Here is a 20501-nt window from a genome sequence, read left to right as displayed (position 1 = left end):
AATTTATTATGCTGTGCTTAGATGTTTGCCTTTTTTATGAACTTAATTATTAATAAAATTTTTTCTTTTCTCTCTCTTTCTTTTTCTCATATCATAGACTATATGACTGATTTAAATTAATATCAATGCATCGATATATATCGAAAAACATATATATGAGTTCTAATGCAAGTGTATGTAAGTGTATAAGTCTATAGCATATATGTGCATCTCTATCTGGTTTTGTTAATAAAGTTAGTGGCATTAGAAAGAATCTCCAATTTGTCTTTGCTGTTCCTCGCGCATATATTTGCGGATACATGCAACAGCTCAAACTATTTGAGTAGGAATGTATCTATAAAATTTACTTCGCGAGATTGGCTCGAGATAAAATAACAAGAAGCGAGAAAGTGCAACAATGTTGCTTTACCTTGTTTAATTTAACGTGTAAATCTGCGGAAATAATATTGCCTAGTGCCGGACGTGGCATTTATCTCATTGTTATCGAAAGGTATTACGGTGTAATGCGTGAAATTCGTTTTGTATAGAAGAACAAATGTTTTCACATCATTATAAACCGCTTATACAATTATAATCATTTGTCCTACAAATAGGTGTAGAATGTTCCTCCGGTGAAGATCATATGAAATGACAGTCTTTTGAGAAAATGTCGTTATATTTATTTTCAATTGTATTTAATTGGAAAATTATATCTAACGGATCAAATATATTAATTTGAATAAAATATTGCGATATTTCGAGAGCGGTTTCAGGAGAAAAAAAAGGCGAGAGATGTCAACGAGGCGCTTTCGCGAGACACGTGTCGCGTCGTAACATCGTTCCCTGGGGCTGGACATGTCCGCGCGAATTTTTGACCGCGATTCGAAACGATCTGACTTCTAATTAGCGCGGCTCATCCGTCAGACGAAGCGCGACGGGGTTGAATTTTGCCGGGGTTGCTGTCGACGGTCGAGCCCGAGTAAGAAGGAGGTTAAACCACAATCCGCCCAGAAGTGGCGGTGAATCATTCTATGAGCATAAATTAGCGCCCCGTCACAACGCCGGTTAATTAATTAAGGTAAATCGTCCTAAGCGTAAGTAACTGCCGGCGCCCGGGCTACTCCTCGCTCGCTTCCACCGCGATCCTCTTTATGGCTAACCGCGCGATGCGTTTCCGACACAGGAACCGAGAACGCTGCGAGTTTTGTTTTCGGTTGTCTCGATGTCGAGTAACTGCGTTTCGCGACGCTTTGCAACCAAACTCGATAGTCCCTGCCGGGAACAACAGTTACCAAACTTTTGCAAGTCATCTGTCCTTTTTGAGATCATGTGTCTCGCGAAACCGCAAATTTTCGAGCAAAATACAGAGTCGTGTTCTTTCTCCATTTTGCAATAAAATTTTAATTTTTGTGTACACCCCAAACATTATTTCGCGATAATTCATTGATTAATCTTGTTTATTACTGTCAGTGTATTTTTTTCAGAGCGAGCTAGAGAGCATAACACAAGAAATGAGAAAAAGCAATACTTTTATTTCGAATTAATGTTGCATTTCAACTGTTTGTGTATTTGCTCTCACTGCGAGCAAGACAAATCGAGTTGCAGCTCGTTCTATTGATAGACACGCGGTTCGTTTCCGCCAGACGAATACAGTAGAGGATAGTTTGTTTTTGGTTCTCCCTTTCGGCGATACGTTGCTAGCATTGTCTCGGGGAAAATCGAGTAGAAGTGAATCGAATTTTCTGCCCCACCATTACGGTAAATGTAAAACAGCTTCTCCTCTTTGAAGAGGTTGCTATCCTGCTATTTCTGATAGCTTTATATTCATGCGATTATCTAATAGACTGTATCGCTCAGAAATTGCTTTGTGCTTTCAGTTTCATAGAAAACCGGATTGGTAAATGATCAGAATTATATACATGTGTATATGTATAAAAAGAGATATTTATAATATATTATTCTCTAAAAAGAGAGACAAATTTATATATTTGAATTTTGCATAAAAATTGTTTTCGTCGAATTAAAATATGTTAAATGAAAATACAAGTAAATTGTATTTTATCTAAAAGATAAAAATTATATTTTTCATAAAGCGAATAAATTCACTTCGAGCTTAGGGGGCATCAGATTCAAATATCAGTTAAATATTATCCCGGTTTGGATGTTCTCCCCACGTGTGGAAATCAACATGGGATCCGAATGTTTAGACCGCTAAAACCAGATGTTTAGTTTGCAGGGAACTTCAAATGTGACGCTCGGTTCAAGAAACCAATTAATGCATCTCTCTTGTTCCTTCAGAGGTAAGTAAACTTCGCACAAGCACTTGACCAAGACTAACAATAAGACTACTATGTTTCTCAGCGCAATACCTCATCTGAGAATTCAAGTATTTAAACTTTGAAAAACTTGTTTAATATATTTTAAATAAGATTTATAATACATAAGATTGAAAAAGTTATAATGTAGTGGAAAAGAAAAACACTGGTAATTTCTCAAGAGTAAAATTAAATTTCTATTTTGACACGCGTGAAATTGTTATAAACAATACGCATTAATTCGCAGAATTTCATTTATAATATATAACATTCCATTTATAATACTAAAGAATTTAATTTATAACATGTTATATTATCTGAAAACTAATTTATTTAAGCTTTAATGTACAAATGTACGAACAATATTTGATATTGAAGAGGATCAAGCTGAGCGCAGCATATAAAAGCGTAAGCTATCACCCGTGTTTCCTTTGACACAATTTTACACAGTCGCGTGCATTTAGAAACGTTGGAATTTCACGAATGCACGAACACATGTGTACGTGTGCTTTTATAGTAGCATATGGTCGTCATAAAGCCAATGCTCCATAAAAACATACGTTACAGAAAAAAGGCGTTGGCGTCGCAAATCTCAATATCTTACTTTCTTGCGCATCGTTATTTTGGCTGCAAAAATAACATGGCATCATTTGAAAAATATTTTTCGCAAAACGTTAAAATTTCTATCATATATCATTATAATTAATAAGAAAGCTTTTTACAATAAAAAGTTTTCTTTTATAATTATAATGATGTGATAGAAATTTTAATACTTTGCGAAAAATATTTTTCAAATGATGCCATTTTTGCAGCCAAAATAATGATGCACAAGAAAGTAAGATATTGAGATTTGCGACGTCAATGCTTTTTCTTATTTATAAAATTTTAATTTAATTATATATAACATAATATTTTAACATATCCTTTTGCATATAAAATTATTATATAATAACTATTATTATTCTAAATTATTATATAATAATTATAATGTAATAGCTATTATTATAATATAGCTATAATACATATAATAGCTACTGTTATATTATATTATAACATATATATTTATTTATATTCAAGAACGCGAAAAATAATTTAATATTTCATACACGTACGCGTGTTTATTTACACGTGAACATAATATGTTTTTGAAGGTGTACAATAAATAATATTCTATTATTGTGTAATAAAAAAAATATTTGCATGATTTTCACACGTGTGTAAAATTGCTATATTTTATTTCTGAAAAGAGAATTGCGGAATTCACTTTTCTCCTTACCTTTGAGTGAAATGTCAAAGGGAGAAATATAATAGTAAAGATTTGAGTAAAAATAGACTGAGAAATATGCACTCAGAAAGAAACACGCGGAACCGAGACACGAAATGCCAGCCAGCGTTACTTGCGAATTTAATTCTAGCTTTACAAATCCTGAGCGTACTGTAGACAATTACGAGATAATTGTTAATACGACTTGCAATTTGCACTACGGCTGGTGCCGCGCCTCGTTTAAACTCTCGTGTGCTTAATTAGTTCCTATTTTGCCTGTGAAGCGTTACGGGTTGCATATCTCGACACATAGAGTCGTGTTCGCGTTCGAGTGCGTCTGAGGACATCCTCTAATACTACCCTCGCGTTTTACAAGAGTCGTTTCTCTTAATTTACATTTCTAGTCACGCACTTCCGACGTTAAAATGAAAGAATGCATAACCTTATATATTTTTTTTTAATTCATAGTAAATCTGAAACGAGATTAAGGGAAAAGTTTTAGGTACAAAAATTAAATATACTCAAATTTACTATCACATATATAAAAAAAAATGTAAGAATATAATTGTATGTAATAAAATTATAAGACATTTTAATTTAAAAATCATAAAATATTATATAATTGAAAAAGAGATTACAAGATCGGCCTAAAAGTCATGCAGTATTGACATAATTTTACATATCTAAGAATGGAAATAATTTAGCGAAAAAAGTTATAATTATCAGTCACGATATATTGGTTTTATTATGATATTATAGTGACCGAATTAGCGATGTATTTCTATTATAGCTCTGTCGGATCTGGTAAGTCTATTTTTAATGGGACCAGTGCTCGAATTGTCTCAGAAGTCTAAATGTATTTTAGTTAGCCTCTGACAAATATACATGTTGCAAATTTTATCATCAAATTGTTTGTAATATATTATTACGCGAATCTCTTGTTAAATGACTTAAATAAAATCATATATAAAATCATAAATTTAATTACATCAAGAATTTATGTGAAAAAGCTATAAGTTTTAAACATTGCAATTATTAATTTATTACACATTAATTACAAATTAAATTAAAGTGAGTCAATAATATTTACACCTCTTTTTTATATATGTTTAATTTAGTAAAATTTGCTCTTTAAATAAAATATTATTATTACTACGTCACACATCATTATCAAATAACTTTAAATTATTATTAGACAAAATAATATGTATGAACTTTGAAAAATAAATTCAATGTGATGCTCTGTATTTTCATTATGTATACCAAGTGTTATTGCTTATTTCATCCCATCTTAGTGACTTTCTCATTATAAAGTTGAAGTACGGCAAGCATCACGAACGACATTAAACTAATCTTTAAAAGATGGAGATGACAGCGCCCAAGGCGGGCGGCAAAGATTTGTGGGAAAAGTTTTGCAAAATTGAGACCACGCGAGGCTTGATGAGCACCATGATTTATGCTCTTCATTTCTCAGGTGAGACCGCGAGACCTTATATTAAAGAACGACTGCAGAAAAGTTCCACTTCCGCATTCTGCATCAGCGACGTAGAAATCATATCGTCATTATGCTCGGCATTACTGACGGTGGTAGTGTCATTTGTGAGTTATTTTCTAGCGAACAACAACAGATTTTTATGATGAAACTGTACTATACTAAGATTAATAAAAATAAAGTATTTGCATAACATTTGCTAAAAGTCAAAAATTCTATCGTAGCATGCATTTTAAAGCCAATAAAAAAGCTTATACTTATTAATAAGTTTTATTTAATTTTATTTTTATTTATAATTAAATCAATTTATAATTATATTTGTTATTAAATAAATTTATAATTAAATAAATGAGAAATAAATTAAAATTTGTTATCCATAAAGAAATAATATTAGAAATACACTACCGAATAGAATCAAAGACGTTCGATAGAAAAATTAGCACATGTTATTATGCGTTAAAAAATTAATGTTATATTCACGCATGTAAGATTCGGAAAACTATAATTTTACAAATGACCGATAACTGCATGAATTATGCAATTGCTCCAACAAGGAAAGCTCGTGTCGCTGAAATATAGAAATTGGAAGACGACGAAATATCGCGCGGTCGTAAAAAGAATCATCGATACTAACCGGTGAAAATAGCATCCGGCAGCGAAGCGCAGATAGTCAAGTACACCAGCAATATTCCTCGAGCTTGACACATCTTCTGGCAGTAATCCAACTTTTTCCCGCTCGGTAGGCCACCACCGATTCTCCTTAGCCCCTTCATCGTGCCGCATAGTTTTCGTTCCAACCACGTAAACTGCGCGCGTTACACCCGGATTAGAGCGCGAGAAGTTTAATAATGCTTAACGCGCGTGCTTTCTCTCTTCCTTCCTTTCTTACTTACTTCCTTCCTTCCTTCCTTCCTTCCTTCCTTCCTTCCTTCCGCCTGGCTTTCGATTCTCGCACACGTGACGCAAGATTTCGTAACGATCTTAACGCGCGTGCCGCAGATGCGAGCTGCATTCATTAATAGGACGCGATTGCATCGGGCATGGCGAATAGTTACATTGCGCACACAGTCAGCTTACGAACGTTACACACGAAGCGATCTTTCTTTCTCACAATACGGTTTGTTATTGTAGCACTTTTATCTCGTGTTGCACGGAGAAATTACACTCGTAAATGAATCCACTGAACTTTTGGCACAATCCAAATTCACTGAAACTAATTCCCCCACTTTGCGCATAAAAAGCGTTTAATTTCTGTTTTGTGATTTCTCTACAATAGTATTTTGTATGTTAGCATGAGATGTATAATAATTAGAAATAATTGTAGAAACAATATTTATGTATTAGTCAAATTTCTCTCAACGATGAAGGATGCATAGGATGTTCAATATATATGTATATATAATTATTTTACTTTGTTCAATATATATGTATATATAATTTGTTCAATATATATGTATATATAATTATTTTTAGAGATATGGAAACAAGCAATTTTAAATTCTCTTATTTTTCTATTACGTTGCAGAGTATCTTATTTATCTAAGGGTGCACTTTAAGCTACGTACTTTGGAACATTGCCAGCAAAATTCTATATTTTCTTTTGATAATATTTATGATGTATAGATATATAACTTTTTCGAGGATAATAATTTCGAATTAGATATTTATCCCCACACAATTTTATATTTGCAATTATCTGTCAAATTTTTATAATATAGATAATATAAAATAAAGATATCTACGTATATATAAAACAACAGTAAGCCAAAATAAGAGTAATATAACTTAATTACACACATATTTCAAGTTATTTATATTTTCTTTCAATTAACTTAGAAATAAACATCAAATAAACATCAAAAAACCTAAAAAAAACTTTTAATTAAAATATTATTATTTTCATCTATATTATAAAAAATATATATTAAAATATACATTTTTCACATTGATTTAACTATGACAAACTTAGAATCGTAGAAATTAATAATCGATCAGAAAAGTATGCGGCGCATTTAAGACATATAAATGTGAATCGAGATTGAATTCTAATTGCATCTTTTATCATAACAGAGAATTGAAATTCATCGCGATGAAGACAACGTGATGCGTGGAACGTGGTATAAGTTGTTGTACACTTTTCGCCACGATAACTAATTAACGAACTTCCGTTTCACGATAGCGATACCTCGAACCGCATCATTAATGCTAAATTTAACGCGCTGTCACTCATCCAACATAGTAAGATCTGGCAGCATGATAAATGGCATCCGTTTATGCGATTTCAGCATGTCTCTGGCATGCGATACCAACAATAAGATTCGGATATGCGATGTATTATACCTGTTCGCTCATATGAATGCATTACGTTTGTCATAAATTTTGGCAGTTAATTTTCGCGATTATTCACGTTGCTCACAATAAAATGGATCAGCACGGAGTTAAATGGCGGCCACCTAAATTTCTACATCATACTATCATTACGAATGGATAACAGTAATTTACACAGTGTTTGCCAAAGTAATTTTCTAATTATTCCGTTTATATGATTATGTAGATAATAAAGACCGCATATTAGCTATGTAATTCCTAAAGAAACTGAACTCATTATGAATATTTAAGACAGAATTCCATTTACCACGATAAAATCTACCATTTTAAATGGTTAAATTAATTTATGACGACTAAATTATTACTTTAATTTATATGACTAAAAATTGGTTGAAGAGAAGAGAGCGCTCTCTGTTTTGTTAATAATTCTTACGCGATTTACATTCTTTATTTAGAACAAAGACATGTTTTAATTTGTGAGGGAAATTAGCTATTGTAAATTTAAGTTAGATTAAATCAATGAACTATTATTAACTTAATTCTGGCTGTTTCCAGTAAATATCGTATATTTATTTTTACTATATAATATTCATAACGCGACTTTTTCATATACTTGCTAAAATGATATTACTTGTTTAATAAGAAACTTTTAATTCCACGACGATTCCTCAGAAATAATTAATTATACAATAACATATATTTGATATATTATATTTCAAAGATATATTATATTTTTTTATATATTATATTTCAAAGATAAATTGTTAGTGGTCGCATAACGAAACAGACAAACGTATTGCAAAAGATGTTTAGATATTTTTTATACAATAATTATAACTTTGCGACATATGTAATCTTTCCGTAATTAATAATGTCGAGCTTAAAACAAGATCAATTGTCAATCACTGTAATCCTAACGTAATAATAAATTGCTATATATTAAATTTTGTTCGATTTTAATTAAAATGTGTAGCTATTTCTGTATTCAGTAACAACGTTACTGAATTTTATCCGCATGTAGGTTAATTGGGGGCGGATGGATCGTGGAAGCAGCGCGTTTCACCTCTAACTATGCTTCAAAACAACCTCGTTAATTTCCATCTAAAAGTCTCGATTTTCCGCTAATGAACACATTTCTGGTCAAAGACTTATTGATCCCTGGCATACAAAAAGCAACACAGTTGCGCTATATGAGAGTAAATTGATCCTGTTCAAATTAAACCGCAGTTAGATATAATGACAGTTCTCCATTAATTAATTCGTCAGATGGCTTTATAACAGTACATCGTCGTCATTATCATTGTTTTCGAGATCTTTATATGTCAGAAAATTTAGGAAATTACTTGCCACGACATGAAAAGAAATACTTTCTTTATAACCCAAGTTAAAATAAATGTATGGAACAGCTCAATGAAAAAATATATTACGATAGAATTTATTTTTTAATATAAAATATGACCATTCTCATTTGCGATTCAAACGTATTTAAATTTCTCCAAACAAAATTTTCATTTTACAAAATCATTATTACAAAAGAAAAAGAAATTATTCTTTCAAAATTATTCATCAGTAAAATATTCAATAAATGATAACGAGAAATTTAGAGATAAAATAACATCACTTTTAATTGAAAATAGTGTCAGTTTCGCCAAAAATCTAAATTTTAGTATTGATTTTTGGCTCGATAGAATAACAATTTTTTTTTTATCAATAAAAATGTGATCAATAAAAACGTTATTCTGCGAATGTGAGTTGCAATATCTAAAATGTTTAATTTTACTGTTTCAATCGAAAACTCGGAAACACGCGGTCACAAAAAGTATACCGACTTGAAAATATTATGATGTAATTTAAGGAAAAATGTGTTAAACTAGATAAAATAAAACGGTAAACTCAAAATATAGCGAAATCTACATCAAAAATAAAATAAATTTTGTTTTTAATATCGGTTAATTTATACAATAATGAAAATCATACAGATAAATTTCAATAAATAAAATGCGCATATTATATATATATATATAAGCAGTTGTGACAAATGCATAACTCCTCCAGAGCTTACAGTAGTACGCGTTTAGTAAACCTGAAGTACTCATGTGACCTAATGTCGGAAGGTTTTTTAACCAAACCATTCTACTAAAAATTTAAGTAAGGGAAAATAATAATATATGACTTGAGCAATGTCAATCTTTAAAATATTAGTATTAAAATTATGAAATGTTTCATCAAATCAAATTTTCTTATTCACAATCCATTATTTTTTTATTGATTTTACTAGTCTTGAATTGTTTAATAAAGTTTCATCTATAATGTTATTATATATTAACTATTAAAATCATAAACGTTTATTTAATAATTACAAGTATAAATTAAAAATCTCTCGATAATGCAAATATCTTATAAAAATTTCTCTCTACCGAAAGAATAAAACAATAATAATATTAATAAAAATTAATGAAACTAAATTGGAGCAAACATATAAATACATTTGAAAAAAGTCATATATAAAAGAAAATTCTTTTTTTCCTATGGAAGAAAAATTTGTATTTTATATAAAATTCTATTTTTTTTTATATTCTATGTACTACATATCCTATCTTTATCTAGAAATATTATTGTAAATAATGTATTTGTACTCATAGTGGAATTGTGCTTTCAAAAAATAGCATACTAAAAATAGAATTCATAAACCACTGCGTATTTTACATACTCATATAACTTGGAAGTTTACGTTGCAAATTAGTGAAACGACTACAACACCGAGCTATTCATAATATTTTTCGTTGCAAGTATGCATAATTGCAGCTAATCTTGTTCTAGTATCTAGCACTGCAATAAAATCTGTAATAAAAAATTTCATATATTTATCAAGAATTTACAGTTTTATAAAATCGAAATGTTTTTCAAAATCAGATATATTTCTCACAAAAGTGTATCAACTTGAAGAAAATAATTTTTTTCAGATTGTACTGTTATCCTATCTTCAATATTTTTCATAAACTTCTAAGACCGCGTCTGGAAAACCATCATTTGTCCTCAGGGTATGTATGTGTGTGTGTCTGTTGAGCATGGAGATGGCGCCGGGTCAATTTTAAGATGCACCGCGATGCAGACACAAAGGGTAGACGCCGACCTCGTGGACAATAGCAATGCTGATGCAAGACAGCAGGCGCAAATTATCCCTGGGAGGTATTATTAATTAATGCCCTTGTTAAGCTACGGAGCTTGATGGGGAATGAGCGAAGGAGCGAGATGCGGGTTGGAGATAGTGAGCGAGTGTGTTGCACAGGTGTAGAGTGTGGGACATAAAACTGAGGGCGCATAAAATGTCTGTGTGTAGTGTATGCACCTACGTGTGCGCACACGATAACATGGCGTGAATGTACGACATGCAGCGTACAAGCACGCTGGGAATAACGAAATTTTCAGGACGAGACAAATTAAAATTCAAATACTTATATGACATCATCAAGCGAGAGAAGGCTCACGTAAATAAAACGAGAGCAAAAAATAACATTGAGTAATTTTTGCGAAAAAACGACGCGAATATATAAAAATGAATTTTCTCAAGGAATAAATTTTGAGTCAGAAAAAAATAAAAATATATGTACAGAATGTGAAGCATACGTCGTAGTAAAAATGGAACGATATATTGTGTTTAAATAAATCGAAATTCCTCTCATGCAAGATTTGGTTCTTGATCCGAAGAAAGATATAATTATAAAGATTGAAAAATTGATAATATCTTGCTTGCTTTTTCTCTCTCTCTCTCTTTCTCTCTCTCATAGACTCTCTTGGATTAAATTAAATATCTTATCATCTTTTTTCTCAAAATAAAAAAAATATTATTTATATCCAACAATTCATTTAATCTTATCTTAGAAACAAGTAAATCTTTCTTCGATCTTCTAAGTTTCACAAGACTATTTAAAAGCAGATGGAAACCGCGAGATCTTGCGACCTTTACATCCACATGTTATTTATATCGAATACATTCCCAAGAACACGCGTATACAGGACGCCGACAACGGCGTTCTTCTCCTTTCTCTTTTCTGTCGTCGTCCTACATAATTACCGGACTTAATTAAAATTTTAAAGATGAGAGAGAGAAAACGAAAGAGGTAATGATGTCAAAATCGTGGCTGAGGGAGATGGGACTGTCGACACATTTGAACATGTATTAGTTCCAGGAGAATGAAGCTTGAAACGACGCACGTTAAAACGCGTGGCGGGTCGCCCGTGATGACGAAAAAGGACTCGGAGATTTGCGGGCGGTTCTAGTGGAGTAATTTTAGCAACGGCAGTTCAGGTGACTTCTCCACGAAAGGACGAAACTTTTTCGACATCCGCTTGCCTTTTTATTCTTCTTGATGGCAGGGCGGCGGTATAGGACGCGGCTTTGTGGTTCGAAGGGTCGATGTTGTCGACAGTATTGGTTTGCCTATTTCACTTTGCAGTATCGAAATTTCCGCCGAATGTCAAGCTTTATGTTTGCACACTTCCTCTTTTGGACGTTTTGAGTTTTTGCTTAAATCAACTATATGGCATGGTCTTGCAAATTTAATACTTCTATTCAAAAGCATTGACATTCTTGCTCGCGTGTAAAATAAAATGATATATGAAATAAAATAAAAGAGACTATTCACTTTTCTCCAATATTTTGACACTGCATTTAACAAAAGGAAAATCAATGCATCGTTTACAGAACGAAAAATTTGAGATAGGAAACAGAAATATCTAATAGTTTGAAAAAACTATTAACTATTAACTATTAACTATCAATATACATATCAATTTTATATGTATTTGAGCTATTACTGTCTTTAGTTAACTCCAATATATTTTATTTTTTTCTGTAATATAATTTATATTAAATTTATTTTATACTAATTATTTAACTTTATAATAAAATTAAACAAAATTATTTGCAATTATCTTTTAGATTGAGATATTTATCAAGTATTGTTTAGCAATATTTTAAACTCATATTTAACAATATTTGTGAAACAAATTTATAATAACACTATTTCTAAAGTAAACAATGTCTTTCGTCACCACTCTCGGACCCTCATCAAGCTATCGCATTTTCCACCAACCCTTCGAGCTCTCGTGCAATTGGTTTTTCGTGTTCCAAGCACTTTGCTGTCCTCGAAATCCTAATTTCTCGTTTTTCACTCCCTCACCACCGCTACCCGGAGCGAGTGAGCGTTTCTCCAATAGTGCGATGCCCACGGAATCTCGCTATTGCGTTCCGCTTGATTTCCAGGTTTGTGACGAAAAGTACGGAAAATGGTAGAGAATTGTGGAATCTGTGTAAACAGGTCGGAGCTGTGCGTACTGTGACAACTTTTATTTGCTTTTGGTATTCTGGTCCGGCTCCATCTCCTTCTCTGTGTATTTAAAATTAGTCGTTTGTCATTCTGTTATTTTGGTTTTAATTACCGTCATGGAAATATCCTTCTCTGTATTTTTATCTATTTTTCCTTTTCATTTTTTATCGTATTCATCGTTATCTTTATCATTATTAACTTAAATTATTTCAATTTCATTAGTAATTTAAATTCTCATATTAATAATATATCGAGTTCGTTACATATATATGCATGAAATTTTTTAAAAATATTTATAGAAAAAGATTATAATGGATATTTATGATTCGAAAGTAATTTATAAAAATAAAATGTCGATTGCTCCTTTTTTTATCTATTAAATTACTTAATTAAATTATTAATCATGAATATCTTTTAACATTTCATCGTTATATTTTTATAACATTAGTTTGAAATTAATTATATTGTCAAACGAATTATAATAGTTCCATTTCCACTTATTCATAATTCCATCAGAGATTACAACAATGCAATGTATAATGATAAAAAATAAATTAATTTCCATTCATGAATTCGTAAAATACTTTCTAGTCTATCTAAATTAACACATATTTCCACGAATTATCACTGAGACGTCTTTCATATCCATATAACACCGAAGAACGATCGAGATAGATCAGAGCCGGCACATGTGATACCCGGAGCAGCATGCGAGACGCACTAAATCTCCTCAAGCTCCGTCTACAGTGCGGTACGCGGTCCCTCTAACAATAAACTTAGGTAAGCCGACGAATACGACGACGACGTATAACGTGCACACACGCGTGTCGACCGCACGCGTGACAAAACAGCCGTACGCACTGTGGGTGCATGAGGCAAACTAGCCCCGCGTGGTGCCTCGCACCGAGTACTAGAGACGATCCACTCGAGACGCGATACTGGTGTGCGTAGCCCACAATGATGACCGGTGTGAATTGTCGTCTCGTGGAGGAGAACGCGTGTAACATGTGTGGGTGAGTGAAATCAGTGCGGGTGGAAGGCCAATTGCCTTCCTCGTTGAAGCGCACGATATTGTAGTGGTGTCTCTCATGAATTTGGAGCTCGAAGATACGTTAAGTGTACACAGAACTCGATAATCTGTGTGTGTGTGAGAAGCCCGCATTTTGTAGGCACCGTGGCGCCGAAATGTGATACAGCGAATCATGTTAATATTGTAAAGGGTAGACGGGAAGTAAAGGGTCAAGTTATAGATGCGATACGTTAACACGATTATTATGTACATATTATATTCTGTATTTCCGAAACGACTTTCCCTTAGAAATGTTTAGGTGAAATTGAATAAAAAATCAAAAAGATAAAACAAAGAATTAAAATAGCAAAATTTTAGAAAAATAAGAATACTAACAGGAAAAATATTGAAATAGTTTTTGATGCAATTTATTTGCGTTCAAAAATAAAATTCCTTTTTTTATGTTATTGCAGCGTTTGAAGAAAAGAATTTTGCGTGGCCCAATTTAGAGAAGAGAAATCAAATTAAATCTGTGTCCACTTGAAGCGTATAAATGTTATACATTTTACAGTTGGATTCCAAAAACGCTAATGCAGTCAGTATATTAATCAGTTACATATTTGACATTATTAATGTAATAAATATAATTTCACCATCCCAAAAATATGTGTTTGTACAAAAATTCTATATTCCCTCCAAAATATTCTCTAGAACTATACATAAAATTACTAAAATAAATTGCCGAAATAAAATTATTAATATAATTTCATCGTTATTATTAATTCAAGTTACCAAGTAGCGCATTGTTATAGACATACAAATAATTTGACCACCTTGTTACGACAATAATACAATGCAACGATAACGAGAATGATCGAAATTCGACAGAAAGGCAAAAATATTTTGTTGGCTACAATGAATATGCGGCAATCACACAATGATGAATCTGGCGTTGCGCCCCGCTTAATCATATAAATCACTCGTAACGGATGGCTCGTCAATTCGAGGCAAGCAGCGTTAAAGGGTTAAGGGCTGAAATCTGCACACAGCGAACTCTGCTTATCGGGCAACACGTAGTAACGTATCAAGCGCGCGCGGGGGATTCGCGGCCTGTTCATCGACTCGATCCGCGTGCAAAAGCGCAGCATCCAAGCGTGCATATCTCGCGCGATCGATCGTTCCGGCGTTGCACGCCGCTAACCACGAATGCATACAGAATTTGCGAGCCATTGCGTCGAACGTGTGCTCCCCTTCTAATACGGGCAATCATAGCAACGCGCTCGTGTCCCGCTCGCGGCGAACGGGACAGAGATTTTACGTCTCTCGGCTCTCGGCGCTCTTGAGAGCTGTACCTGTACGTGAACACGAGAGGAGGCGCGCGTGGAATTTTTGTATGTAGGAAAATTTTATTAAGCGGCCCACTGAGCTTTGTGAAGTTTTCCGTACGTGGGTAAATTTAAATTTCCGCCACAGTCCTCTCTGACCGCAGAAAAGGAGGTTTTAGTCTTCATTCTGCATCTCGACATTTTGTATACCAACTTGCTAAGTGCATTTTTTAATAGCACGTCGTGGCAGGCAAATTAATTAATTAAATTTCTATCGTCGGCATTTGCTTTGTGCAATGTTATTCACGTTACATTGCTTATGTATTTTGTTGCAGCGAAACGAAAAAAATCTTTCTGTCTTTCTATTCTAATGATTAACGCTCTCTGTGCTGATAATTGCAACATTTAACAGACAGGAAATATCGCCACGTAGAGTCTCGCCATTAATATCCCGACACACCGACCATCACGCAACGTATACGATATGACATTAAATTCGCGTATAAAATCGTAGCGCGACATACGACAGCGAAACGCGAGGCGTCTATTAACAACGTTTCATGGCAAACAACATTACTTTCGGCACGCAACATTACCCATCACACGCATCATAACGACGTCCTGACTTTACATTCGGCCCATTTCGCGGCGGTCCATGAAGCTTGTTATCATCGCGATTCGCGTCCGATCCGCGATGTCCGTATCCCCTGAGCACGCGCGAAATCGCATACTGCCCCATTTCAGCTCGTGCGAAAATCGCGGATGTGAGTGTGAGATTTGCGATTCACACTGGACACACGTTTACATCGACACATCGGCGCCGCCGTGAATACGATACGAGTCTGCAGTGCGACGTACGTTATAGCTATCGTCTCTGGATATGTAATGTCTAACAAGACATGAGATGGGAAGAAAGAGAGAGAGAGAAAGAGATAGAATCGACATATGTGCACGAGTGTGATGAAACGCGCGGTTGAACGTGTGTGTTAGAAATATTATGCAGATAAAATATTCATGGTTATCGGAACTCGGCGATCGAGACCGGCTTTATTTTCCACGATGAATAGAAATGGTGCCACCCATGCCGCGTAATCCGTGGAACGCGATTCTTTCTTATCCCCTCGCTGACGATAAAAAAGAAAAGACGTCGAATGGATTTCATGTGCTACCGTGTATGCGAGAATAATTATCGGAGCATTTATCACGCTTCTGGGATAAGGAATTATTGATAGCTTCAAAATTGCCTTGACAAATAATTGACTGCAGGGACAATGGAATAAGCAATAAAGCGTCAAAATTCATAAATTATAATTAATTCTCAATCATTTTTCTTTTTCATGGGAAATGTAAGATTGCGTAAATGATTTGTGGAACTTAATAACGGCATGTCGGATTTAATTGCCATTTTTGTGCGTGGCCACGGCCGAAATGACTGCCGAGATTTGATTAAATTCCTAATTTGCGTCGGTGAAATTAACTCGGTTGCAGAAATATAAGTTTGCAGAATTAATTATCAAGGGCTCAAAACTCATTAAAGGAACTATTGAAATTTTCATTAGAGTACAACTTCTATGTTTTACGGCAAATTAATCCTACCTGAATTTGAATAAAATTGAAAGTAATATTCTCTTACAATATAAGTATGCGAAATAGCAACAAACGTAAAATATAAATATAGCTTTAGCAGATAAATAAAGGAAAAAAAGAAAATATGGCATTTGTATATACGTATGTATATATACGATATATATACATATATATATATATATATATATATATATATATATAATCCAGAATATTATATATTGAATATTTTTATTTTTTTAAATCATTATTTTTAATAGTTTTGGTAGAATTATTGTTAATAAATTATTGTTAATAAATTATTTTTGATAAAAGAGAGAGAAAAGCTAACAAAATATCTAGATTTGCAAGTATTAGTACGTATTTATGCCAATATATGTTATTGCTTCCGTAACAATCGCGAAACATTTCGATTCGCTTTGAATTCTCATTAATAGCAAACTATATCGTCGTTATATATCACGATATAATGCTCGTATTGAATGGAACAAAATATGCAGATTTACGAATTATTTAGGAAGCAATCCATTGCAATATATATAAAAATATAGCAGACATAAAGGGCTATTTTAAAAAATACCGATCGTAAAATCAATTGAATTCTCTGGCACATCTCCGTTTTTATAATTGGTCGAAAATGAAATATATGATTAAATTGCGCCTACGTTACGCGCGGACTATGATGTAAGCCGGATGTGCTCGCAAAATAATTGGAAATATAATTGGACAAAGATATCGTGCAGATATAATAGCGGCAGTGATAGCATGCGTTTCCCTTTTCTACTTTTATAAATCAGCTCCATCTCTCGTTATCGTAAAATCCAAAAATATTCCGAGGATTAAAATTCAATCACTCGAATGTTTAATAACGCAGTTATAAAATAGATTCTAACTTCTTGCGCGATTGATTGCTGTTGAGGCATCAAATTAAATTCAATTAAATTCGTATAAGTTTACCACGAATCGCAAGCTTTAAATCACCGCTCTCCATAAATAACTCGACTGTTCTCTTTTAAAGTAATTAAGTATAATTGAACCAAATGTGTGGATATATGTATTCATAGCAATTGCGTGACCGAAAATAATGGAAAATATATAGTTTTCAGATTTAACTTTAATTAATTATCTTTTAATTATCTGTTTTGACTGATAGAAAAAATTTAGTTACAAAGATTGTAGTTAGAAATTTACTACATTTTTATACTGTCTGATATGCAAAATCCTATATGTCACGTACAATGTCTTTTGTCCAGTGTTAATTTACGCACTTCCATGAGATAAGATGACGAAAAATAATAGACGACAGTGAATAATCACTGTCTTACAATGTCTTGATATTCTCTTTCTCTTCTTCTTTTAGATAAAATCGCGTACAAGAGTTCCTAAGTTAATTATGTAATGGCAGATGGCAATTTGGTTTTATAAAAATCGTCAGTAACATGCAAATTAGTATAATAATGGAAATCGACCGATGAAACACAGTTTGTATCTCTTAATGTATTCTCCCTATTTCTATTTATAATCGTATTCTCTTTATGAGCGCACAAATGCGAGACCGTCAGGCTGAACCCAAATTATCTCGTTATCACGTTATATAATTAGTTTCTCTTTGCGCTGGCCAGAAATGTAGCCAGACGCGGTATAATACTTTCAGGATCGGAACGATATGTTTTGCGCACTTGGTGTGCTCATTAAGGGCGGACCGTTTATGTGAAACTATATCTGTTTAATGTTAATTTAAGTGGTAATTAGATTTTAAAGATAAAGCGAAGTAAAGCAAAAAAGAAACAATTGTATCTACTTATAATAGTATCTCATACATGTAAGTTCCAATGCACGTTTAGTGATGCACATTTTGCAGCGATTATTACACAATATATACATATATACGGGGTGAGTCATTTTAAGTTACCCACCCCACTAATTTTCTTATTTTTGATTGTAGAAACAAATGTTTTAGACAAAAGTTGTTTGACTCGAAGGGGGACATAAGATGATGCCATTGGCTTATTTCGAGAGCTTTCCAAAACACTACGCGGTTCCATTTAAAAAATTAAAGGTGATCTTCGTGTGATCTTCAAATAATTATTCAAAGTCAAACTAATGGCATCATCTTGTCCACCTTCGAGTCAAACAACTTTTGTTCGAAACATTTCTTTCTACAATCAAAAATAAGAAAGTTATTGGGGTGAGTAATTTAAAATTACTCACCCTGTATGTATATCATCCATTAAATTTCTGTCGATATAAGTACTATCATGCATGAACATTCCATTCCACTGCACAATTTAATGAAATAGGCTACTATTGCCTAGTGACCTAGCAAAAATCGCTGGCAAAGAGACTACAAACAGTATATCTGGCTTCGATCAGTGTTCAAGGAGAGAGTTTATTACAACATGGATGAAATACTAATATACATATACAGTATGCATAATTGTATATGTGAGTGTATACATATTGCTATTAATACTGGAAACTGTATACCAAAGCCACTTATGAGGTATCTGAGAGCCATATAGTAATTAAATAGCACATCGGGGTGTGCGGTCGCGTTGAAGCAACGACTGACTTATAGAGGTGTGCGCGCGCTGTAAGCCTTTGATTATGACCCGTCTGAGGAGAGTTTGAGTCACGGAGGAAGCGCGTAAGATGATATTGCTGAATGGAATGACCGGAAGTCGGAGCTGAGCGTTACACCCGCATGAAGAGGAAGCGTTATCCTCCTCTGTTCCTGAGAGAGCCGCGTGCGGGCTCACCTCGCGCTCCAGGATAATACGCCGTTGCAGCCGCCATATCCGCTCCTTGCCCCTGGTAATGAAATACAGTAACATAATATCCGCGATATACGTTTGCGGTGTGCAGTTACACGCGATGAGTTACCCGGTCTTGCGGACGCAACGCACAGCTAAGGATATCGTGTGACATCTGGATTAATTCGGCTCCGCGCGACCGTGCAACGGTATGTCGCGGGTTTCTTCGTGGGAATCGCCGGGAAAATTAATCATCGTTCCCGCCGCGACGGAAATTGCTCGGTTGCGGTCCGAGCGGCTTTTTCGTTCCGGCTAAATCGATCCCGTTAGCGTCCGGATTTGGCGACCTGTTTCCTCCTTGACGGTTCTCACCGTATGCTTTAATAAGTAGCCTACCTTCTTTGCGCGATTCGTTAAGTTTACTGCGACTTTTTACCTCTCACTCTACCGTATCATTCTTTTCTCGCTTCTGCGAGTGATTTTTTTTGGTAGAGATACGTTTTTTTTATGCGTTATTTTCATAACTCTTGGATATTAATTAAATAATGCATGCGTATTTCCTTTTATTTCACTGCCGTCACGCGATTTCACGGTGTATTTGAGCAATATTCACTTGTACGCAAACGGCTAACCATACGGAAGCGCCATAAAGCTAATGATCCCTAAGTGATCCGTACCACGACGACATGATGACTGTTGTGCTAGGGAGGATGGGACTACAAGCGAATGGAATGGGATGGAACATCCTATCATTATTCAATGATCTACATCTCTTTACCAACTAGGCAAAATACACCTCTATATAAACGCGCGTAAAAAGTTTCACAGGACATTAATCTCCCAGACTTTACGTCATTTTTTTTATTTTTTCGTCACATTTTTTGTTATATCATATTTTTACGCAAATAACATATTACTTTACTAGAAATAAAAAATCGTGTATCACGTACAATCTTTTTAATTCATTGATATAAAATGAAATTTAATTTTTGAATGAATTTTTTTCTTGATTATTATAAAGTTAATAGATTTAATAATATTCTTTGATAGAATAAATCAATCATTAAGTTTTAAATATTTTTCTAAAAAGTTTATATATTTAATAGTTTTTATATTTAATTC

At 33.5% G+C, this 20501-nt stretch overlaps 1 protein-coding gene across 9 annotated transcripts in view; it reads right to left on the bottom strand.

The window, feature by feature from the left end:
- LOC105258840 (zwei Ig domain protein zig-8) overlaps nt 1-20057 on the bottom strand; it is a 108536-nt gene extending 88479 nt beyond the window's left edge. For 2 of the 9 annotated variants that reach the window (XM_025411640.1, XM_025411647.1), the window contains exons 1-3: nt 12434-12871; nt 5944-6317; nt 5685-5856 (exon numbers count right to left, since the gene is read on the bottom strand). In XM_025411640.1, coding sequence (XP_025267425.1) covers nt 5685-5856; nt 5944-6066 — 295 coding nt within the window. In that variant the 5' untranslated portion in view covers nt 6067-6317; nt 12434-12871. Of the gene's footprint in view, nt 1-5684; nt 5857-5939; nt 6318-12433; nt 12887-13292; nt 13649-19775 lie in introns of those variants that run through there. The other 7 variants (XM_025411644.1, XM_025411642.1, XM_025411646.1 and 4 more) reach the window with 7 other exon arrangements.
- Nucleotides 20058-20501: the final 444 nt, after the last annotated feature.

This window comes from Camponotus floridanus, unplaced genomic scaffold (assembly GCF_003227725.1).
Source record: "Camponotus floridanus strain SB8 unplaced genomic scaffold, Cflo_v7.5 scaffold41, whole genome shotgun sequence".
Lineage (NCBI taxonomy): Eukaryota > Metazoa > Arthropoda > Insecta > Hymenoptera > Formicidae > Camponotus > Camponotus floridanus.
Note: the sequence above shows the minus strand (reverse complement) of the source record. Positions and strands in the feature narration are given on the sequence as shown.